Raw genomic sequence first — 25,263 nt, 5'->3', positions numbered from 1 at the left:
CAAATAAGTAGTATGGGTTCAGGAAAGGTTGCGGTATAAAGGATACATGGTTTTATATCCAGAATGTTGTTTGGAAAAATGCCAAAAAATATGACCTTGGCATACATCAAGGGGATGTTTGACTTTCTATTGAGAAAGGCGCCATTTCTCCATTCACAAATTCGAATTTATTACCAAATGAACATATTCTACAATATAATAAACTATATGTATTACTAACCAATTAATTTAATTAATTTAATATTCCTTCAAAGCAAAAATTAACATCTCCGAAAGCCATTTGATGTGTTCTTAAAATTTGTACTGCCCTTTTTCCCTAAAATAATACTTAACATATATTTATATTAAACTGTATTTCTCGAAGCAATTCAAGTCAAGTGAGACGCTTTTTTTAAAATAAATAAGTATTAGTTAATATTGCAATAAATCAATTCTCGCCATTCATAGTGTTCAGGAACATAAAATACGACACAGCTGAGCGCAGAGCCTGAAAGTGGATAAAGCCAATAATATCACAAATTCATATTATGAATGCCTGAACGCCGCCAAAATACTTACCGCACTCACCGTACTGTAAGTGAGCGGAAAAAATTTCATACCATCGAAAACAATGGGTTCCTGAGAATTCATGATGGCAAATTGTACATCACCCAACAACAATTTATTGCTATGCAGATCGCCAAGCACCAACAAATCCTCCCAACGACAACAGTAAAAGCTATTTCGCAGCTCCGTGGTCTACGCAAAAACGAAGCGAATTTAACGAGCCGTCAACGTGTATTAAAAAGCGGTTTAATTGTATATATAAGCATATTGAGACACATAAATTAGAAATATCTTTAATGATATTAGAAGTAATGAAAACCTTAAGCCATACCTCATCCATCAGCATTTGACCAAAATAGCCAATTAACAGAAACTGCGCAGTTTGCGAAATGAGCCAGGAAATGTATTTGCTCGACGCCACAGTGATTGGACCCTATAATGAAGCGCGCGTAGAAAAAATGCAGAGAGAATAATTGTGATAAATGTTGGAAATATTTAAATGCGTCTGCGAGTTGGCATACTCACGCTCTGAAACTGAAAGGAGACAACGCACAGCAGCAAAACGCCAAAGGACAAAATGTAGAATATTTGGTGGGTGAAATGAGCCTTGGCCTCGGCGACGAAGCTGCAAAAGGAAATTGCGTAAGCACAACGAACTAAATAAGAAAGAAAAAGCATACACCAATGATATATGAGCATTAAGCTTAAGGATATAGAAGGAATTGCGTGTAAAAACATATGCAGCTGACGCTATTGTACTCAGTAATTGTCTTTGACAACGCTGCTAAAATACCACAATGTGCTAATACGAAGGTTGTCCAATAAGTACAGGCTATAAAATAAGAAGTTGTAAAAAAGTTATGTCTCCACGTAATCTCCTTTTAATTCGATACATTTGACATTTGTTTATAGTGAAGTCTTCAGCTTCTTTGAGACAGCTTTAACGGATGAGGTCCACTGTGTCGACTATATCGTGGTCTCCGGTGCCAATAAATTCATTTATAGTCGACAATAACAGCTATTGTAAGACCAATTCTGGAGAGGTCTACGGAAATCCACCTACCGGAAGCCAATGGAAAGGGTTCAGAGCTTTAGGAACAACTCCAACGGCTAAACTAGCGCTAAATCCACATCTAGATCTTTTCGCTGAAAACGGCGCAGAAAAATTGGTGTAACGACCGGTTTCAGGAGAGTTTACATATAGAATCTTCGGGTATAGCTGGGTGGGTAATGGCGGTCTTGAAAAACACCGACTGCAACATCCCACTCTTCAACTGGGAAAGAAAATTCAAAGTAAACATAAAAAGATATGATTGGTGTAAAGGAATGTTAGCTGCATGCAATATTCTAAGCATCTATACGGATGGCTCGAAAATGGATGATGGAATTGGTGCGGAGAAATACTGTCCAGAATTAGGCATACGGCATTCTTTAAGTTGCCGAACCACTGCAGTATATTTCAAGGTGAGGTCTTTGCTATTGCGAAAACCACAAAGCTGGCCTCTAATGCGCCTGCAGGCAGCCAGAGGCGTCTTCAGAAACAGGGCGGCAGTGTAAAGTATTGCCGGAAGCAAGCGACTTCACTTCTACTGGGCTCCAGGCCACAGAAACCTGGAGGGCAATGAGGTATTGAACGAGATTGCCAAGAATCAAAATTCGATGGAACGGGCTAAGTGGATGCAAAACTACAAAAGTCATGTCCAAAACGGTAGATCGGTAGTACACAAAGCCCTACTGGCACTCGACAGAAGAGACTGTAGAAACAAGATGGAACTAGTCTGTTTGCGACATATGCTTTCAGGATGGGGCTGACAGATCGAGAAGACTGCAGGAAATATCCAGAGCAGTGCAGCAGGGAAACAATGGACCATCTCACATTGGCAAGACATATGGGGTCCCCCACGGTATGATACACTGGAGGAGGTATCGATAGTGAGGTCGTAGGGTCTGTTAAAATTCGCAGGAATCCTAAAGGATGATTAACCCCCTGGACCTAGCTACTGAAATCTATCTGGTATCACAAAGGACCAAAAGTGATCTATACATAGCTTATAGGCCTACCAGATTAGCATAACCTATACTGACAATAACAAACCAGGAAATATATTTTTTCGGATTTTTCTTAAAAAGTGCGTAACACTGCTTCAAAGTAGTCTCACAATTATCCGGAGTGAACCTTTCGCATATCCCAAATTTCATGCGAGGTAAATATGAACCACACAATATTTTGAGCTGCCTACTGTTTCAGTTTTCTCTCACATTATTTGATTGGTTGTCTGAAAAAACAAGATCTTGGATTGCGTCACGGTATAACCCATATTATGCGTGGTAACTTCTCTTCAAAAGCGACGCGAAAAAAGCTTGACGATATACAGCAACCAAATCCTCTTTAATTTCGCAATGCGTTATTACTTTTAAAAACGAGAATCGACTCACCTTCCGACATTGTTCTTTTTTTCGGACAAAACAAAGCGAAGAATTCGATTCAACTGAAGCTAAGTACTTATCGGACAACTCTTGTGAACAACCACTTACCTATCTCCTAACATACGCTCACATTCATAAATAGTATGTACGTGCCGCTCACCCATTCAAACGTTGCTGCCGTCGAAAAATCTCACGAAGACGTCGCCGAAAGGCTATATGCAAATTTTGATTCGTACAAGGTGTCTCGCCGCACTTCAGATCAGCACGTGCCATCTCCAGGAGTTGCTGCAAATCCAAGCGCAATTTCTTATAACGAAAACTGGCATGGCAGAGCACCAAGCAGAGCGTATAATCCTCAGCGGTCCATATTGTCACACACGAGATCGTCAGCCAACCCGAATAGATGGCGGTGATGATGAATTGCAGCGGCACTTGTGCGTCATACCAACGAAAGGACATGCGATAGATAAATGGTTTGTCAGGTGACGCCAGCCCCACGCTTGCCACATCGCACACGTACAGCACAAGTATCAGCATCATCGGCACATAGTAGAATTGCGTAAATATATTCATAAAACGCATTATCGAGTTGATTTCCTTGTACAGCGCTGCATCGTCAGCGCTAAAACCGTAAATATGCGAATGGTTTCTATAAGCAAAATTTGCGAGTTCGCAGTTCGCATAACGGCATACTTACTACGTAAAGTAAATGTCACGATAGAAATTTCGAAGTAGTTGGCGTAATGCGCGCTGCCGACTTAGCAGCACAAATATTCGTATTATATATTGCACGCCCATAAAAGAGGTGCAAAGGCACTCAGCCACGGCAGGTATGTTACCGATATTCTCGCCTATGAAGGTAAACTCGCCTGCGATGTGAACAAAATACTTTTACTTACTGTGTGTGTAGAATGCAAATGATATCATCATTACTCACCCACAATAGTACCAATGTAGAAGAGCACGCTCACACTGAGGCATATGTTATTGACGAGCCGACTTAAGATGCTGGCATCCTCCTTGAGTGGCCACAAGAAATTGAATTTGTAACCAGCTACCTGTATGGGTAATTTTATTGGTCGATTGTCGAACTGCAAAGGCACAAAGTAATCCATCTTTGAAGCAGTCCGATGAGTATTTTAGTGTGAAGTTGGGAAACTTACTGAATACCGCCCCCAAATTATTGTTGTATTTATATATGCCCGCTGCGATGTCGTTTCAGCATTTTGCTTTTTGTCTCTTTATATTTTGTTGTATTAAAATTTCATACCATTATTAGCTACTTAAACATTAATTCGATTTTTGACTCGGTTTGTAAATATTGTCATGTTAAAATGTAAGTGTATGTGTGCATATGTGTGCGACATTGATAAATACAAAAAATTGCGATACAAAAAAAATTAATAATTCAGTTTAGCTCACTTAAGAACAATAGCAACATACACCAATTAATGCCGATAATAGCATACTTATACCCGAGCGCAATGTTTTAAGTATTAAGTAGTTCTCGAGAAATCTTGCCAACCCACTTCAAAAACACAGTTTCGAGAAAAACGCTTCTAAAGACGGCGCACTTAGTCTATCTAACCTCGAGTGCACGAGTTCTCAATGCTGTATCTCCGAAACTATTACCCGGATAAATTTCGAAAATGTAAGACAATATTCTAAAGGTATTGTAGAATTTAATAAGATAATCAAAAAGAATTAAATTCCTAACAGGTTTTGTCTGGAAATTAATAGGACTGAGTCGATTTACAAAAATTTATTGAAACAATCTTTACAATTCTTTATACTTTCAAAATAGACGCCTGTAGCGCTGCTAGCGCGATTCCCAAGCATTGAAGGCATCACGGAAGGCATTCTTCGGAATAGCCTTGAGAGACGAGGTGCATACTGCTTGGATCCACTTTCATCAGCCTTATCAGGCAAGAAAACAAGGAAGAAGAGGGGAAGCCACATCTGGACTGTAGGGCGGCTACGAAAGCGTTGGGATGCCTACCTTGGTTAGGTAGCTGTTCACAAGGAAATCGGTGTGAGCCGGGGCTTTCCAATCGGATGTGATATCTTGTCGGACCCAATCGACCCTTCGTTTGAGTCTCTTCTTTATCCAGGAGGAACAAATTCAAGGCGAACGATGCCTCGTTTCACTTTGGATGTCGAGGCTGACAATATGTTTGTGTTAATACTTGTTCCAAAATAGACGATATTTGCGAGGACATCAAAGTTATGACTGTCAACAGTGACGTGTAAGCCAAACTGTAAATGGGATAATTGTTTGTTGGATGACAGAAGTTAGCTCGTCTTGTCATAGACTTGCCAGACCCATATGCTTCACTTCCTTATCTAGTCTGGTCTTATATTCCCCAGCAGTTCTTACTTACCTTTACAGCTTATAATATATTCCCCAGCAGTAGGTTGTAGAAGTCCCACAATATTGGGTCTCTCTGTCTGAAACCTCGTTTAGCATTGAATGCATCGGGGAGGTGCTTCCGTCGATGGCGACTTTAAAATCGATGAAAATGTGGTGTGTTTGAATCTTTGGGGTTTTTGGGGTCTCTCCTCTTTTTGTAGATCAGACGAAGCGTACTTACATAGGATCTATATGTTGGACATACTTTCATCCGACCAGAGCTTTCCTGCCGTACTAACTCTGCCAGCTACCTATCGACGATTGAGTTTTTCTCGAACCCCACACCAAATGACCCTAGGATTTATACATGGCTCATATAAAATAAAGTTAGGTCAACACATAATATAACCTCCTCCAACAAACTTCTCCAACACGTGGTGCACGCGTATAAATTACTCCTTCCAAATTCCCTTTGTGTTTCAAAGGCAGACAATTGTGTATTTTAATCATTTTAAATTAGTTATTAGAAATTATGCTGAATAATTAAAGAAAGGCAAACATATGCCTGCGACCGTAGACCGTAGATCAACATATATGTGTATACAAGTATATTCTTATTAAGCCAAAACAAATTATTTTCACTTAAATATTTGATGAGAGTGCAATTACAAAAACAATACTAAATACTCAAAGTGAGTACAACAACATATAGTTTGGAACATATTGCTACAGAGTATAATAGTTTTGTTCATCTAACGGTTAGACGTATCACCTGAAACTAAACGAGATAGATTTAGGCATAACTACATACATATATGTATACAAGGCGTCGGTCGTTTTTCCTTTTCGCTGTTTAGAGACAATTTGATATTCCAATCGTGAAGTCTTCCCCTTTCTCTGCTTTTCCCAGTACTGCGTCGAATACTCGCAGAGCTGGAGTGTTTTCATCCATTCGTCGACACGACCTAGCCAGCGTAGCCGCTGTTTATTAACTCAAAGACCATATTCCGCAGAACCATAGAGGAGAGTGCGTATCTTCGCTGCAACAATATGGCGATCCAAGTCAATGCTAGGACCTCGACGCATATCTAAAACTTCAGAGATGGGTCTTCCCACTATCGAACATCATCGATCTGGTTGGTGGCTATTCAGTACGGAGACAGGCAGGTAGCTTCATGAACTTTCCTACGCTGGAATTTAGTATTACAGATAACCACATTTCCGACCCCCGGTGAAGTCGATCAGCCTCAACCCATTTGGGACGTTTCATAATAGAGGTAAAATTTACCAAAAATAACTTCTTTGCTCACTCCGTCGTAAAAGTCACCAACCACGTTTTTAAAATCGTCGCCGGGTAGCTCTCATAAGTGTGCTCCAAGCGCTAATAGAAGGCATCTTTAGTCACATCGTCCTTTTCTTCCGCCGGGGCGTGGGAACAAATTAGCGATATCTTGAAGAACCTAGCTTTGATGCGGATTATGGCTGGACGCTCATTCACCGGAACCAGATGCCACTCGGAATTTGCGATCCTTTATATGGCCACTATAGTAAATGCCACAAGAACCTATTCGTCTAAGTCCTGCTCCCGTTTATCGTACTCTTGGACAGCGATGATGTAAACCTTTAGTTTTACGAGGTCATCAACCAGCTGGGCAACGACACACCATAATCCTTAATGCGTTTAAAGTGGCCGTCATCGAAAGTGGGGTATTTCAACCGAGGATGCGTTCGTATTTTTTTTTTTTTTTTTTTTTTGGTTCATTGGAGATGTTTTTTCACGTGTCGGGTCCCAAAATTGTAATAACCCGGGATAAGGATGTTTCGCTTTCTCACTTTAGCTCGCCTTTAAACGGATATTTTTTGGTTACCCAGAGTTTATCAGATCTAAGACCGCAATTTTGAGGTGTTTATATCCCCTTGTTTGTATATGAAGTCCCTTGAAAACATGATAACACAATGTAAGTGAAGAAAATACTAAATTTTATTGTAATTTCTTCACGGTTTCATCGAACAATAGATTTTTAACTCCTTCGCAAAGTTTTTTAATACAATTATTTGCCAGAACCGGGAGCAATTTCCAGGTCTTTGACTTTGCAAGTTACAAGTGTATAAAATGTTCGTATACGTCTGAACTTAGCCCTTACTTATTTGTCTCTTTTTTTTTACAACTTCAAAAAAATTTTTGTATTATGTTTCTTGTAATGATTTTTCTCTCTCTGCTACTTAATCGCAATAATAAATACTGTTTAAGGAATGAAAGAATAATATTTAATTCCATACTTATTTGTATTTAATCCTTTCATAACTTCGTATCATTTTGCGATTTATTCATGCGCTTACGTTGATGGTGTACAAACGTACGAGATATTCCCATTAACACCGAGTAAATTGGGTAAACTTGCTTTAAATACCTTGTAAATGGGTTTTCTCACACTTGATACCATTTGTAATGATTGACCGCTTATGAGAGTGAAATTTAATCGCTGAGAACATTTAAACGAATTGTATACATCAGTCTTAAAATAATTGAATATTTAGTGCTTTTGTATGAATTTATGCTGAGTTTGTGAAAGATGAAGAGAGCATTTTGCTTGACAAAGTGTAAATAATTAAATATATGTAAGAAGTGGAACAATATAACCGATATATATATATTATAAACAAGTAAGAGTCACACCTAGGCAATACCTAGGAACTTAGGAAATATCGAATAACTCTTTATCAATCAAACATTTTAGAAAATTACTCTTTTCATGTAACTATAAACATTAGAACGTTTCGATTTACAAAGAGCCAAAAAGACGGAAAATCGCATTTACGGTAACGATTTTTAAGGATTATAAAAGTTGTTATTCAGTTTTTGAGATATCCGAATGAAATTTAAAACACTGGTTTATTTTGATTTTCTATCGATCATTTGTCGGATTCGGTTAGATTGGACATCACATCCGTCAATTGTTCCACCGTAAAGCTATCACCGAGTGTAGTCTTAAGTTTATCCCTTGAACTTAAAAAGCGAGGGCAATAAAAGAATATACGCTCAGAGACTTTAAAGAATTCTCAACACGTCGATCAATTCGGACTAAGAATTTGGAATCTGTCCAGATAGCTTCCAAAGCACCCATGTCCCCTTAGCATTTGGGTAAGATGGAATTGTAGATCCGCATAACGTCTGCATATTAACGAATGAATGTATGGTATCAGTCTATGGGTCCAATATCCTTTGCGTAAGGTTTGCCACCAATGCTGCTATACTATTAAGCTGCTGACTCTCTCTTCTCTTTTGGCTCCTATGCATATCCTATGGCATATCCACTCGTATTCGTCACCATTGATGTCAAACGGCATCATACTAGCTATTACTTCAACAGCATCGCAAGCACTGGTAACTGGGACAATCCACGTCAAGTGGTTCATGAAAATTTTGATTTGAATTTTGAAAATTATTAAGAATGTTCGTGATGTTATAAATATTTTTTCATAATCCATTTATTTAAATAATAATATTTTACAACATTTTTTGTTAAACAATTGAAGTTTTTCAGGTGTTCTTCATGCTAAAAAAAATTAAAAAATATATGACACAATGCGAAAAATAGAAAATTATTAATTTCAACCTTCACTAACTTTCACAAAAAAAAAAAAAAAAACAAAAAAAAAAAAATTAACTAAATATTTATATCACGGGGTATGCGGCTGATCCCTCTCCTAATGAACTGCTACTTTTCAAAATGAGAGATTTTCTGAAATCTTCATTGACCACTTGACGTGGTTTGACCCAACTCTTAGTGCCGACAGCCTCTTCACTGTGCTCATTTGTCTGGCATATGCTTTAATGCCTAGCGCCTGGATCCATATTGTAGCGGCATATAATACAACCGATCTCATTACCTTTGGGACTAACCACCGGCTGTAACGCACAAAGCCTTTATTTGCCACCATTCTTGATAAGGCCTTTAGGATTTTATTCGCTTTAACTGATGTTTAAATGTGAGTCTATTATTACTCGCAGCTACTTTAGTAGTGGCTGTAAAGGAATATCACACTCCACTATGGCGAAAGGTTCTGATTTTGCTCAGCCAGTTCTAAGCTGAGAGAAAACCATTAGCCCGGACCGTTTATGCACTCATTTCAATTGCTCCTTAGGTCATCTAGGTGTTTTGCTATCACAATAACATCGTCTGCGTATGCAAAATTACTTTTGTAGCTCTTTTTGGTGTCTCCTTAGCACCCTATAATGCATTAGGTTCCATAGAAGGGTATTTAGAACCAATCCTTATACTACTCCACTTGAAATAGAGTAGCTCTTGGTACTTTAATCAGTATCGAATAATAGTCGCCTGTTTTCAAAATTACTCATAATAATTTCCAGAAGATATCGAGAAGTACGTATGCCGTTCAGAGCCTTGTTTAAATTTGTCCACTTTGCTGAGCTGAAGGCATTCTTCACATCCAGAGGTATTAGCGCGCAGTATCACCTGTCCATCACTTCTCACTTAATGCATACTTGGCAGTATCAACTAACGCCATATTATCTTTCTGATAATCAACCGACTTCCTGGATTGCTAACTCCAAGAAGTCTCTTACTATACTTTCGCACACCTTGCCAATTGCGTCAAGCATGCACAGAGATCGATATGAGAAAGTTCCTCCGGATTTTTTCAGGAAGCCTTTAAGGCTCTGTGTGGTATGCTATTTATTTCAGGCGCTTTGCTGTTTTTAATATTCCCCGCTATGGCCAATATTTCTCCTTCACTAACTAGCAGTGGTGACTCTACGACTTCGATACTACTACTAGTGGTGTTTTGGAAAAAAGTTTGGACAAGATTCTTCAAAACATATACGCATTTGGGTTGTTGAGCTTTATATTTGAATTTGAATATACAGATTTTGTATGCTCACCGAGGGTTTTCGTTTGCTTCCCCATCGAATTTTTCAAAGAAATTCTTTTAACTGCGGCCAATGACTGACTTCAGAAACTTCGTCTGACTTTTAAATACCTTTCTGAGACTATTTGCATTTTTTTCTACTTGATTACGTTGTTTGGGGTCTTCATTCCACCAGTATGTAGGCTTCCGATTGTTGTGTTGTACGGACCTACGCATACTTGCGTCGCACTCTGTGGATAGTTCTATTCGCGCTACGGATGTCAAATGAAAGGCATCTTCCTTTTGTAAACATACTGAATTCCAGACTATCTCAAAATAGTCAGCATCAAAACATTTTTATTTCTAAATACGTTGTTGGCGTGTGCTACTGCTACGGCGTTCCGTCTCTCCGGTATACGAGAGTTAAACAATAATATCCATATGGTCACTATTTGTGAATTATATGTCCGACACCGTACATTAACCTGCTAAAAACGCCGTTGGCAAACATGAGGACAATCATGGAGCCTTTGTTTCCCTTTTGAAAGTAATTTGCGTTCCGCTATTCAAGCTCGTAAGATTCATTTGGCCGAAGTATTTTAGTATCAAACGCCTACGATGGTTTATGCGCCTACTACTCCAACTTATCGCCCAGCGGTTGACGTCGCCTGCGTTTATAATTAGTGATTTGCCTCTGATTTCTAGAGCAAATTCTAGAGGGAAGTCTTCAAAATCTTTAATTGGGGCGATTGAAGATGCATAGCAGCTAACAAAGTATATGCTATGTATGTTTGCATTTGTGAAACAATTATGATATCTGCCACGAAATATATAGTATAGTATGGTTTACATGACCATATTGCAGCTTTGTCCGATGTCTTCTATCCAACTGCTTTCGCAACGCTGGAAGTATTCTTCGCTTATTAAGGCGGAAGCAATGTTTTCAAATAGTGTTTGGTTAAGCAGATCTTGTGCTGCTGCGCAATGATTTGAATTTAATTGTAATATCATGGTCATAATATCACCGCAAACGAAATAATCTTATAAGATACTTGTCAAAGATTGGATTAATATCCCTCCCCATATTTATCCAATCCAGTTTAACACACTTTTAGGAAGAAAATATATTAAACTAGCCACCACCACACTTCCGGTAAGTGGTTAAGACAATTGGTATGACCCAATTTTTTTTGTTTTTTACGAAGGGGGAATCTTCTAGAAGATACTCCAGGTTACACTATTCATACCGTACCCTTAGTGCACCTCTTTCGGGAGAACTCTCGAACCATATTTCTAAATATGTCGAACTTGCGCAGCGGTACGATTACATACTCGACCTTAAAACTCTGTAACGTAGCTCCCTTGCAGAACTACCGTTAAGAATTTTTCGTAAGGTCAATAGGCTAAGGCTTTTCAGTGGGCCGCACCCGCTTACATCGCAGCATATCCGGTCGGCAATCTGCTGTTATAGTAGAGTTCTTTCTACATTAAATTTCGGTTAATAGGATTATTTCCACAAAAGGAACACGTCACTCCGTTATCGTGGCAATACTTGTATAGGTACTCTCTAAAGCAACTTTGGACAGTTAAAAATAGCATCATTTAGAAATCCGTATGCCCACGATTTCGTCTCAGCGTTTGACATTCCTAATAAGACGCAGCATGTTGCTCACCTAAATGGATCAATTTCTGCACATTTACTCTTACTTATAGTCGCTGCATATCGATGGTCGAGAGCCTGCTTTCTTACCCTCAAAAATGCTGGTGTAAAAGGCCACCCTGCATGGTAACTTTGAATATATCTAGTGTGTTTGCCAAGGTTTATTTTTTCGAGATCCCCCTACTATATGGTTGTCAAAAAAGTCTTGCGGTATTTTTATTGAATTTTCAATTGTTCATAAAATTTTTTTTGATGACTCATGGCCAGCTCTTGACCGATGCTACGGCTGCTACTATTCCGGCCTCTTTCGACCAATTCAGCGATTTTATCGCAATTTTCGACAACAGGCCTTCCGGAGCGTGGCGCATCTCCGACCACCTCTACACCAGAACGAAAACGTTGAAACCATCGTTGTGCGGTTTAAATGGAAACTGTATCGGGTCCATAAACTGCACAAATTTTATTGGCGGCTTGAGATGCATTTTTGCCTTTATCGTAGTAGTACTGAAAATGTGCCGTATTTTCTCTTTATTATTTAGCTCGACCCGATACGACGAATAAAACTAGAACTACGTGCTCTCAGCGCCAACTAGCGAAAATGCCGCAAGACTTTTTTGTCAGCCTAATATTTTATACCTATTGTATTATACCTATTGTTCAGGCGCTTCTAACCTAAGACATGCCCAGTAAACTGTTCACTTTGAATCAGACGCTTCCGGGATTTTGTGATTTTGATAATTATTTGTGAGTGGAATCAATTCAAACCTTATTTAATGAAATATAATTGCTCTGCAACATTATTCTCTTACAGTTAGTTGGAAAATCATTTGCGACTTCTTATGAGTTTAAAGAATGGCACTGCATATGCAGGAAGGATTAGACAGGCGAAACTAAAATTTATTTAACTTAAAAATGTGCTTACTGCCTGAGTGCCGCAAAAACTTGCACACACAATTTAGCTTTATCTGCATTTTAATATGAATATATATACAAAATGAGCAGGTGACTTGCCGCAAAGAAGCGTTGCGCTACAACCAAACGCAACAGCAACGCTTTGTGCGAGAGGGCGAACGAAATGAAGCGAACGCGCAACGCAATAAAATTCAATGCAGCGACACGCACGAAAAACTCACCGCAAGGAGCAATGAATAACCATCAAGTTGCCCCTCTACATGCATATAATTTTATGTGTGTGTCTGCAGCTATCACGAAAATGCATAAAACGGCGAAAAATCACACTGAACGCGTGCGATGAGTGCGCATATTTAGCGCGCATTAAAAGTGATGACTAGCCGAAGGGACACGCGCGTTAACAGCGCTGCAAATGAGCTGTGCTTGCAACAGCAACAGCGAAGTATTGCCACATACTGAGTAAAAGTAAATACAAGTAGTTGTTGCTGTTGCTGTTGCTTTTGGCGACGATATTTAGCGGTTGCTCATAAAAGCTACAGCAAATTAAATTTCAATGTTGCAAGCGGCAAACTTTTACGCGCAACTACGCCATTTGTCATCTGTTTGCTTTATTTACAACACTTTGCCAACAAATTTAACGCAAACACACTTGAACAAACAGCCGTGCATGCCGTTGCACACACGCACTCACACACACACACACACACACACACACATACACTCAAAGGCCAACTCACACATTTGTCACATTAACAGTTGCATATGCGAGCGCACAGTTGCTTTATTTTAGTGCGTTGTTTTTGTTGCGATTTCACAAGAAAAGCATACAAAAGGGAATATCCGGGTTTTATGATGCGCTAATATTACGTATACGCCATGGCAGCTGTTCTAAGCACACACCAGCAGTGTGCATGCAGATGATGCCGGTTGGTAAATAAAATGACGCAAATTTCGCAAATTACTTTTTCTCGCTTATTTTATACATTTGCGCACAATGCACTTTTACCCGAAAGCCATTAAAATAATGCGCATGGCGCTGTAGGCCACCGCCAGGCAACTAGCAACTGTTGTGCTGTGCGCAATGCAGAGTGTGTGCGTTTCATTGAACTGTACTCGTAAAATATACGTTTTTTATGACTTTTAACACGTTCGCGGACGTGAATGCTATAGCATTCAAATTTTAAAGCCAATTTTTATTCATTTAATTTTATACAATCTCAAGTTTTTATAATTAATACACATTTCAAAATAATGACCAATTGGTTCATTAGATACTTTCATATTATTTTATCTTTTCTCCGTGTATTTACAAATTTCCTTAAGCCGGCTACATTGAGTAAACTAGAAGCGTAATACATGACGTGAATGCTATAGCATCTATATTTCATAGAATTCTCAGAGAGACCTGACTCTCTCATTGTACATTATTTTTTTAAAATTCCTGTTACTTTCAACAATGTGCATTATAAGTGATTAAAAATTTCATTATCTGCTTCAGTTAGACATTTGAAATTAAAGCGAAAACATCATTTTTTTTAATTAGCTTATAACTTTATTGAAGAAATATGAATTCAAATAAGAAGCGTACGCGAATTTTGAGATTATTTGATGATTCTGATACAGATTCAGATCAAGATATAGGTAAGTGTATTACGGAAATAATTGGAAATGAAATCARTAAATTTGATAGMGACCTTTGTGATAGGCTRTGGGCMATTCAGCGAAAACTCTGGAGAGTGTACCCCTAATATATTTTTATCAAACAATATGGGCTTATCAACATCATCTTCTTCTGATTCAGAAGATTCTAACAACATAAATATTTCAAATGGGATATATAAGACAACTACCTTGTGGATACTGCAGAAATACCAGACTTTCATTTTGAATGGTCTTCAAAGGGGGTAGCTGATGATGTGAAAAACTGTAAAACTCCGAAAGAGATTTTCGATAAAATTTTGTCTACGGAAATAATGCATTTAATTGTTAGTTGCACAAATGAATATGCGAAAAATTTGCTATCACTATCATGTATACGTACGAGAAATTGCCGGATACAGAGTTCCAAAGAAACAAACTTGCAAAAATGTAGATATTCTTTAGCCTTTGTATGCTGCAGTCTCAAATAAAGACACCTAAAATTCGTTCAAACTGGTCTAACAATCCGTTGTATTATCATCCGATTTACGGGGAATCTATGACCGGGCGCAGGTTTGAACTGCTATTGCGTTGCTTAAATTGTGAATCCGTATCAACTAATAATAGACTATCTAAGATTTCCGAACTTCTTAAGCGAGTAAATAGTTCATTTTAAACGGCATATAAACCTGGAAAAAATTTATCGAGGGAGACTAAGTTTTCGGCAATTTATAAAATCAAAAAAAAAAAAAATAAGTACGGAATTAAATTCTATGAGCCTTGTACACATGATGGTTATGCTCTCAATCTAGATATATATAAAGGCAAAGTAACACATGAGGTATCTTCCTCATCTGTAGTGGATTCTGTGGTTATGAAACTAATGGAACCATATTTATCGAAGGGCTATTCATTATTTATGGACAACTACTATAATAGTGTTGGACTGAGCAATTGATTACTAAGTTTTAAAACTCATACCACTGGAACCTTACGTAGCAATCATAAAATGAATCCAAAAGTTGTAATACAAAAAAAATTTAAAAAAGAAGAACATATATGGAGAAGACAGAATAAAGTCTATATAAGTAAGTGGAAAGACAAGCGGGATGTGCTCTGTATCACAACGGAAAACCATCCCAAAATAATTGACGTGCAGAATAAATATGGTACCTCGAAAAAAAAGCAATAGAAATTGCTAATTATAACTCAAATATGTCTTGCATAGACAGATGTGATCAAATGATATCATATTATTCCACACCTAAAAAATCTATTCGTTGGTACAAGAAGGTTCTATTCCATCTATTAGATATTTCTGTATGGAATAGTTTTTACATTTATAAGAAGATAATTGATTCAAATATTAGTTTCCTTGATTTTAGAGACAACCTAATAAATACGCTTTTAAAAATACCACAGAATTCAAATGGTCGTGATTTTTTTGCTTGATAATGGCAACTCACAAACCCATGTTAGATATACTCCGCCAACACATTTTCAAGATGCACACTATCAGGGAAAAATTTCGGCACCTTTAAATTACAAATGTAGAACATATTTCCTGAAGTGCAAATATTATTACAGGCAAAAAATAATTAAATCTACATCATACCGATGTCAGAACTGTGTAAATAAACCYCCACTGTGTCCTGGAGAGTGCTTCCGACAATGGCACTTACCTCCTGAAGATCACAATACCTCCWATTCGGATATGGAATCCTAAAAACATTCAATCATAATAATGGACAGAARTATTTAGTTTTGTTTTCATATATACATACTATGAARTTATGGATTTAATTTATTCATTTTTATATTTGTAGACAAATAAAGATCTATTGTTAAATAAAAAGTGTAATGAAACTATAATAAACCTGTTTTTCTCATGTATTCTATGGATGAATGCTATAGCATTCATTGTATATAACGGTTAAAATACGATGTTCTGACTACTCCTATAATATATGTCTAATTAGATTTCGGATATTACAACTATAGTACTGATCTGAATGAATGTTCAAAAATGATATTATTTTAGTCGAAAAAACCGGCAAGCATTCGCTTGGAGGTGCTTCTTGCACGAGTAACTATTGTATATGACGTTAAGTTAGCATATACCATATGCCAAAACTGTTGACGATATTGGAGTGTCTTTTTTATCATGAACACTAGTATTTGAATGCCGTAAAGCATTCAGTGAAGGTCATATTGACACCAAAAGATAGTGGAGTACATCAACAACTTTTATGAATCAACTCAATACATTTTGACTAATGTTTTGGGTACGAAGCTGAAAATGCTAGACTTTATATCAAAAGATGAGAAGCTTTTGCGAAAAGTCGAGTAAAAATCGCAAAAGATATGCTAGATAACGTTCTTGATATTTATCAAACTGGTAATGAGACGTGGGGTTATATATGTAAGTGTGACGCCGAAGCTGTCCAATAGCCTAACGAATGTCACGGGTCCAAAATTGACCCGAGACAAAAAAAAAAAAAACAAATCGCTGAACGCACATCCAAGGCTTATAACAAGAATATGGTAAATGGGATTAAGCGTTCGAATGCTTTCATTGGCTCAGGAGCCCACTTTGAAGGCCGAGAGTCCGGGTCAAATTGAACAAAATTTATAAAATTTTTGGGTAATGATCGTTGTAAAACCGACGGGTTTAAAAACTTTAAGAAATTAACTTCTTTTTATGTCTCTTCCTCCTTTTGAAGTAATCAATGCTGACTTTATATCAGCATCTCTTCTGTAATTGTAATTTTATAATCTAAAATGTAATCGCTATAAAAACTTGATATTAAAGTGAATGAAAATGAAATGGGCCTCTGACATCAAGAGCGTTCAACTACCCAAACTGAGATCGAGTGCTGCAACGGCCGTAGCGACTCTTTGACGGAGTTACTTTTCGAACAGAAAAGCCTCTCTAGTCGGCATGAGTGTGGAAATAGGAGTGCTTCGCGGCTGCTCGCAGGTCAAAGGTCGCTCGCTGTTTGAGCTAAAGTGGACGAGAGGGCGTGGGGGTAGATATATCGATAGAAAAAACTCTGACAATGCTGCTTAAGGGTAGATTGTCGCCGGTCCGTCCACCGATTGTTCGGAAGACGAGGCAGCATCAGGTATGTATGCGGCGTAAATCAAATACCCAAAATAATATGTTTCACTCTACAATTGGCAAATGTGAAGTAGCGACTACAAACAACCGTCAGCAAATGTTGTGTATATTGTGGCTAGTTTGTGGCCTATGTCACTTAAGGAGGCGCTGTATGGTGAGAAGCAGCCATGACAGTATTGGGGTCCCAAAACTACTCTCAATACAGCGTTGTATGATGCTTGCCTATTTGCCTATATTTTGCACCATTTCAACGCATGCTATGCAGGTTCTATTAAAAGCATCCACTCTTGACCTAATTGTCATATAACGTGCTAATGCATTCAGGTTAAGAAGGAGCTTAAGTGTGTCATTGCTGCGGAATGACTAGACTTCCGATGATAATAACAAGACTGTTGAAACAATAGTCCCAACGGTCGAGTGACTTATGTGTATATTCGGGACGTTGTGTTTGTTGAGGGTAAACCAGACTTCCGATTTTGTATAAATCTGGGTTTTCTGCTTACGGAGCATGGGACTCTGAACGTATTTTTGCAACAGAGGCATCTATCTGAAAGGTCGGGTTGTTTTTTGGGGCGGTGGTAGCGAACTAGGTGCGTGTTATTACAGAATGGCCGATGAACTCAGATATTAGGGATCTGGGTTGTATGCGAATTCGCTGCCGAAACATTCAAAATGTTGGAAAAGGCCTTCGGTGATAATTGTTTGTCTCGAGCAAGTATTTTTGATTGGTACAAATTATGCAACAATGGTCGAAACGCGTTAACGACGAACTTCGTCCAGGACGGCGGGAAGATCAATGAAAACCATTTTGAATGATTATTTGGGTCTAAGAAAAGTGAAAGCACGATGTGTTCTAAAATCACTAAATTTTTTCGTTAACGTCTGTGAAACAGTGTTTCCAACTACCAGGATGTCATGATAATAATTAGCGATATTTCTTGGAGCCATACATAAGAAACCGACTTTCCATCGCCCGTATATCATGGCAAAATAAGCCGAAGCCGAAAACCACATTACAGCAGGTCAAAAATCAAAGTTATGATGTCAGATTTGTAGCCAATTTGGATTGCTTTAAGAGGGACGACATAAATTTTGAAGAATAAAATAAGAATTTTAAAATTATGAGCAAATTCTTATTATTATTTTTTTTCAAAATTATAGATATGAGTAGTAATAACAAAAATATAAGACAAGGAATAAATCATTTTGATTTTATCAGAAGGTAGCTTATTGTTCTTTTTTTTACGTAAGCTTCTTCACAGTTTGCAAATGTTCACTTTATAAACTTCAAGCTTCACTAAATATTATGCTTTGTATTAGAAACTTTCTAATTGAATCAGCAGACAGTCTGATAACTTTATCGAAAATATATTATTAAAAGGTTCTTAACTTAAAAAAGAACAGGAATTCGAACACTGTGCAATGCAGCGGCTTCAAAGCGTTTGCTACAAGAAAACGACAATGACACGAACACATGCGATTACTTGTACGATCACTAATGCGCGAATGAGCCCGTGCAAAGTTCCTGGTACAAGTATATGCATGTTTGTATGTATGTGTGTAAGCATTGTTGTATCTACCAGTATATATTTAATAAGTGCATAGGTTTGTATGCACAGCAAAGGGCGACATTAAAATTAAACTTGTACTTGCACTTGGTGCACTTGATGATGCACTTGGCCGACGACAACCACTTGTGCTGGCTGTCGCACTTACCGGCACCGTTGCGCTTGCACTTGCACTTTTACATGCCTCTCACACAGAGCCGGCTTGCGAGCCGCCATCATTTCCCTGGCTAACTTGGCACTCAACTGTTTATATTGTTTTTAGTGTTCGCTTTTTACTTGCTGCAAAGTGGTGTCAGGTGTCAGTTTGGTGGTCGTAACGGTCACACGAACGTGTCCCACCCGTGGCATCAGCTATTCTGTGTGCCACTCCTGGGCCAAATGTACTAGCGCTTATGTCTGTTTGGGTGTGTGTGTGTGTTTGTGCGCATGGGCTTGTGTGCTGTGGTGGCCATGCAACAAAAAGTCAGCTCAAGTGACAACAAAGGTTAAAACAAATTACAAAGGAAGCAGGGACAGAGAAGGACGCAAAAGTCAAAAGTAAATGCGCACAGACAGCATAATAGTCTACATGGATATCTTCAACGGTTTACCAACTGCAATGCTGCTAACATATGTTTGTGTGTATGTATGTGTGTGCATGAACAAAGCACAGCAACGCCGAGACATGTAGACCCATGCGAAAGCAAAAGACAACAGAAAACCGAGTGAAAATTTAAGATCAAAAGATGCATTTAACCGCTCTGCTTTCACTTTTGCAGCTCTGTGCTTTCTTTGCCTCCTTTGCTTTACGCTCGGCTCTCATTTTCCCATTTTCTTTCAATTTGTGCGCTTGTGTGTTGGGCGCACTTATTGTGATTTCCCTATGCTTTATTGCTTTCTCATTTGCTTGCAAATTACATGCCTTGGGCGCAGGCGGACAAGCAGATAAGTCCGCAAACAAAATGAGAGAGGCAAGTTGGTAAGTGCACTAAAAAGGAGAGGTGTAAATTGCTTTTGAAGAACCACAAAGCACAGCAAATCAACTCAAAGGCTATGTCAGATTAGTGGATAGATGCACTAAATAATGTCAAGGTCTTGGGATAAATGAATTGTGGTATGGTGATGTGAGTGTGCAAGAGCTTAAATTCTTAAAATTTATTAGTAGAAATTAGTTAAAGTAATGTATTCCATATTTCCATCATCCACTCAGTTCAGAGTATGTGTGAGTCGATCCTCATTTTACGGATATTTTCCAAGATTTGGCGCATGGTGAATATCTGGTCAGTTGCGATGTTGAGAAAGCTTATCCCATGATACTTAGCGCAGATTGTGAGGTTTCCCTTTTAGTGAATTGGTTAGAGCCCACTTTAATTCGAACCGTTGGTCTTGCTTTCATCCGACCAAATTCTACAAAGATGCTGAAGCATACTCTTTATCAGTTCTTCGCCGCCATATTTGAATAGTTCCATCAACAATCCATCGGTCCTGCCGCTTTGTTGATTCCCATTTGAATTTCTTCATGGTCGGCAATAGAACGTCTGCTCCATCGTCATCGATGGGGGAAACGGGTTCACTATCTCCTGGTTTTATGCCTTCACTGCTATTCAGCATGCTGGCTGGTGTTCCCTCCATAACGTTGCGAGGTAAGCAGTCTGTTTGTTCGAAGCTGCGACACGGTACACTTCGTCGTATCAACTGTTCTTTTGCGTTTTCCGGAAACCAATGGTTTCGGTTGCAGCTGTACGTAAGGAGTTTTAAATGCCGCCCCACAGTTCCCTTATACCAATTTGTTGACGACTGCTCTCAGACTTCAATCCGTGTAGAAAATCGTTGGGTTATATGTTGTGAGTATAGCTTCTTGACGTCGAATATTCCTTGTGTTTGTTGCAACAAGATAGTGGTCCGAGTCGATATTGGGACCTCGGAGCGCACTCACATCTAAAATACTGGAGACGTGTCTTCCGTCCATCACAACTTCATCGATCTGGTTGGTAGTTTTTCGATCCGGAGACAGCCAGGTAGCTTGATGTATCTTCTTATGCTGAAAGTATAAGTATCTAGTACTACAGGTAACCATATTTCGGGCCCCGGCGAAGTCGATCAGCCTCAACCCATTTGGGGATGTTTCCTCGTGGAGACTGAATTTTCCGACCGTGGTGCCAAATATACCTTCTTTGCCCACTGGCGTTAAAGTCGCCAAGCACAATTGTGACATAGTGGCGGGGGCAGCTCTCATAGGTGCGCTCCAAGCGCTCATAGAAGGCATCTTTGGTCCCATCGGCCTTCTCTTTCGTCGGGGCGCGGGCACAAATCAGTGATTTGTTGAAGAACCTCGCTTTGATGCGGATTGTGGCTAGACGTTCATTACCGGAGTGAATGATGGTACTCGGCGACGGAGTCTCTCTCCCACCACGAATCCCACACTGAATTTGCGCTCCTTTATATGGCAACTGTAGTAAATAATATAAGAACGTACTCGTCTCAGTCCTTGTCCCGTCCATCGCACTTCTTGGACGGCGGTGATGTCAGCCTTTATTTTTATGAGGACATTAATCAGCAGAGCAGCGGCACCTTTCCAATTAAGGGATTGGACATTCCAGGTACCTGCCCTTAAATTGTCATCCTTAATGCGTTTGTCATGGTCGTCATCAAAAGACCGTTCTCAGGCTGTTTCCTTTTCATTAGTAATGGCGGGCCCCAAACGCAAACGGTAGTTTTATGGCTACCCTGGGGATATTTGGTCAAAGAACGGAAGTCTTGAGGTAATTGAGCCATATTTAAAAGAATCGTTTCTGGTCACTCCCAAGTGACTGACAAGTGACAGCGCTCAAATAACGTTTCTCACTTGCGTGAACTTCTACACATGACTCCATCCCCCAATATATCATATACCATAGAAAAAACCATTAATCAACCAGTTTTATGCTACGTGCTAAAAAAGGACGAAGCCAAACTACAAAACTTTGAAACAAAAATTGTAAGAATCTGAACAGTCCAAGGCAAAATATGGCTGGCACAAGTAACAAGAATGGATAGTAAGTGGGTGCGGAAGAGAATTTTTGTAGCCAAAGCGATCACTTAGGTAAAGAGAAGACCAAGATGGATCAACGAATTGAAAGAGGACATGTCAAGAAAGTTTAGTATAAAAAGCTAGCAAAAATCGAATGTGACGAAGATGTCTGAAGGGAACACATGCAGCAGGGTGAAGCTCACAATCGACTGTGGAGCTGACGATGAGTTAATTATATTATTTTTGTTTTTTAAAAGTAACTCTTTGTCTTTATCATTTCATCTTTATCCATGTTTTCACCTGCGGCTTTATTTGATTTATTTGATTGCTTGTAATGTCATAAAATAAATTTCACAGTGTATTTGTTTGTCTGTATTAAAAACTGAAGCCAATTACTTTTGTTTACACACAATATTTGATTTTAATATTTTCGGTAAACAACTTTTCCAGCTATCAAAGGAAAACCACCTGCAGTTACAGCTGCAGAAGTTCAATTTTCTGTATCCTTATGTAAAAATATGCTTATGTGTGGTTTTTCCAATCAAAATTATTATTCCTTTTACCAAGAATTATTGAATAGTAAAAACGTACAAAGTAAATACATATATATGTACATCTGTATCGCACATTGGCATGTGCGAGCCCGCACAACAACATTATGCCCCATGTAAGGGAAGCGGAATCGCCCCACCCGCAAACCAAAAGCTATTAATCATTAACATAAAAGATTGCCAGACAAGATTATTTGCTTATTATTCTCTATTATTTTTGCCATATTTGCTTAATTCGCACATTGACCTACTTTCGCATGGCAGTTTCGCCTCTTTTTCGCAGACCAAACACAGAACTGAAATGTGGCGAGAAGGCCGGCCTTTGCGTATAATAAGCATCCTCGATGAGCTCAGTTATTTTGGCATTCAAAATGTCCTTGCCACTAATTACACCAGCTGTTCGCACGCACACGCATTTGACTAGCAACACTACACACACATACACATACAAAGGCAAATAAATAAATACATTTCCGTATATAAAATATCTGCGTGGCCACACTTGGCTAAAAGTACATATGTATGTATAATATTCTGAAAAAGGCGCTTAATCATGTCATGTTCACAAACAGTTACTATATACATATGTATTCTCTCATATATGAATGTATATCTAACGCGTTTGAAAATACAAAGCGTTGGAAATATTTTACACATACATATAAATAATTATAAATTTGATTATACGATTTATGCATAGAACTGTCGGCGCACAAAAATAATAATGGTATAAATTATCTGCCGGAAGTTTATGCCTTTGGTTTTCGTTAAGCAAAGTTAAATTTTCTAAAGTTTCATCCGCTGAAATCCCTTGAAGATGAGAATTTTCCTTACTTTGGTGGACTAATATCGGAGTAGTACCGCTTAGCTCGAAATAGTTGAAATTATCAGTATCGAACAGAAAGAGTTTGCTAACTAAAAGGTGATCCATTTCAAGGTTCCCTACTTGGAATGTTTATTATCATTTGGAACATATCCTAACAGGAACTCTAACGGTGTGAGATCTTTCTTATGCAAATCGATTAAAATGAATTAGCACAGTTGCCGGACATAACAAATTTCGATAATACATATATTAGGTTGTCAAAAAAGTCTTGCGGCATTTTCGCTAGTTGGCGCTGAGAGCGCGTAGTTCTAGTTTTATTCGTCGCATCGGGTCAGGCTATACCTTTTTGGAAAGCTCATTTCACGCGCTAACACGTGTTTGATTGATTGTCGTTTCTTTTTAGTCATTCGTGAGTCATAGCGTCGCAAACATGGAGCAAAATATAGAGAAAATACGGCATATTTTACAGTACTACTACGATAAAGGCAAAAATGAATCTCAAGCCGCCAATAAAATTTTTGCAGTTTATGGACCCGATACGGTTTCCATTTCCACCGCACAACGATGGTTTCGACGTTTTCGTTGTGGTGTAGAGGTGGTCGAATATGCGCCACGCTCTGGAAGGCCTGTCGTCGAAAATTGCGATAAAATCGCTGTATTGGCCGAAAGAGACCGGAATAGTAGCAGCCGTAGCATCGGTCAAGAGCTGGGCATGAGTCATCAAACTGTTATAAAATAAAAAAATAAATAAATAAAAAATACCGCAAGACTTTTTGGATAACCTATTATATTATACATACATACTGTCCATTAAGTCCTACATTTTATATTATATCATTATTCAAAATATTATTCCATAAGAGAGAAACTCTTTACCTTGTAGAGTTTCCGATGCTATGTAGTGGCACAGTTAAAAAAAAAATCTTTAGAAGAAATTGATTCCGATCGTTCAGTTTGTATGGCAACTATATACCTCAGTTGTCCGACCGATTTCTAATTTCAGATCGATAGCTCAAAAATTATGGGATTAATCCTTGTATATAAAGTAGACGTCCACGTCTTTATTAACTCACACTAATCAGTTAGATACATATATTTTATAGGGTCTCCGACGTTTACTTCTGTATATTATAAGCATTGTGGAACCGGTAAAATCTCTTCGGATCGACATAAGCACTATCTCAATCTAATCGGCTGCGTTTTAAAACATTTTTTAAGGGGTTGCATGGGTTTCCTCATGTAAAAAACAGGTTTTTTTTTTTCTCAACATTTTCTTCTCATATAATATAAAAATTAAATATTTTACTAGATTTTCTTACTGTTACACACATACACTATATATACTATTAACAGAGAAATATTGAAATTTTTGGAAAAAAACATACTCGAAAAATTGGATGAAAATTGGATTTATGGCAGACATTTTTACAAAAGAATTAAAATTTCAGTGAAAATTTCGAGAATCGAAGAAAATACTTCTTCCCAGCCTTTAAGAATTGTATCTCAAACAACTTTGTAAAATTTCATGAAGACCAGTTGAGTAGAGAAATCTTGCCAACCGACTTCAAGAAAAACGCTTTTAAAGACTAAGTGGGCAGCCTAGCTAGCCTTGAGCGCACACGTTCTCAAAGCTGTATCTCCGAAACTATTACTCGGATTAACTTGAAAATTTAGGAAAATATTTTAGAGGTGTTTTAGAATTTGATAAGTTATAATTGGTTTTAACCCGATTTTAGGTTAGATTATAGAACAAATGTAATTATTCAGCTATTCTCGAAAGCAAAAGTAGTATATTACATTAGAAAA

At 38.3% G+C, this 25,263-nt stretch overlaps 1 protein-coding gene across 1 annotated transcript; it reads right to left on the bottom strand.

Moving 5' to 3' along the window:
• Positions 1 to 427: 427 nt before the first annotated feature.
• LOC108969295 (odorant receptor 35a-like) lies at positions 428 to 4,088 on the bottom strand. The gene is made up of 7 exons (XM_018933961.1): positions 3,911 to 4,088; positions 3,671 to 3,842; positions 3,134 to 3,595; positions 1,072 to 1,171; positions 878 to 979; positions 559 to 738; positions 428 to 487 (listed from the first exon to the last, which is right to left on the bottom strand). The coding sequence occupies exons 1-7, from the start codon at positions 4,086 to 4,088 to the stop codon at positions 428 to 430; spliced, it is 1,254 nt and encodes a 417-aa protein (XP_018789506.1).
• Positions 4,089 to 25,263: the final 21,175 nt, after the last annotated feature.

The sequence above is a fragment of the Bactrocera latifrons genome, unplaced genomic scaffold (assembly GCF_001853355.1).
Source record: "Bactrocera latifrons isolate USDA-ARS-PBARC rearing strain unplaced genomic scaffold, ASM185335v1 scaffold_0, whole genome shotgun sequence".
NCBI classification, from domain to species: domain Eukaryota; kingdom Metazoa; phylum Arthropoda; class Insecta; order Diptera; family Tephritidae; genus Bactrocera; species Bactrocera latifrons.
The sequence above is the reverse complement of the archived record's forward strand: the minus strand, read 5'-3'. Positions and strand labels throughout refer to the sequence as shown.

Bases quoted from the DNA above. Each gene is read 5' to 3' on its own strand.
- LOC108969295 (XM_018933961.1), bottom strand. From the start codon at position 4,088: ATGGATTACTTTGTGCCTTTGCAGTTCGACAATCGACCAATAAAATTA. The intron at 739-877 runs GTATGGCTTAAG...GTTTTTGCGTAG, and splicing joins GTCAAATGCTGATGGATGAG to ACCACGGAGCTGCGAAATAG. The intron at 488-558 runs GTAAGTATTTTG...ATCCACTTTCAG, and splicing joins CTTACAGTACGGTGAGTGCG to GCTCTGCGCTCAGCTGTGTC.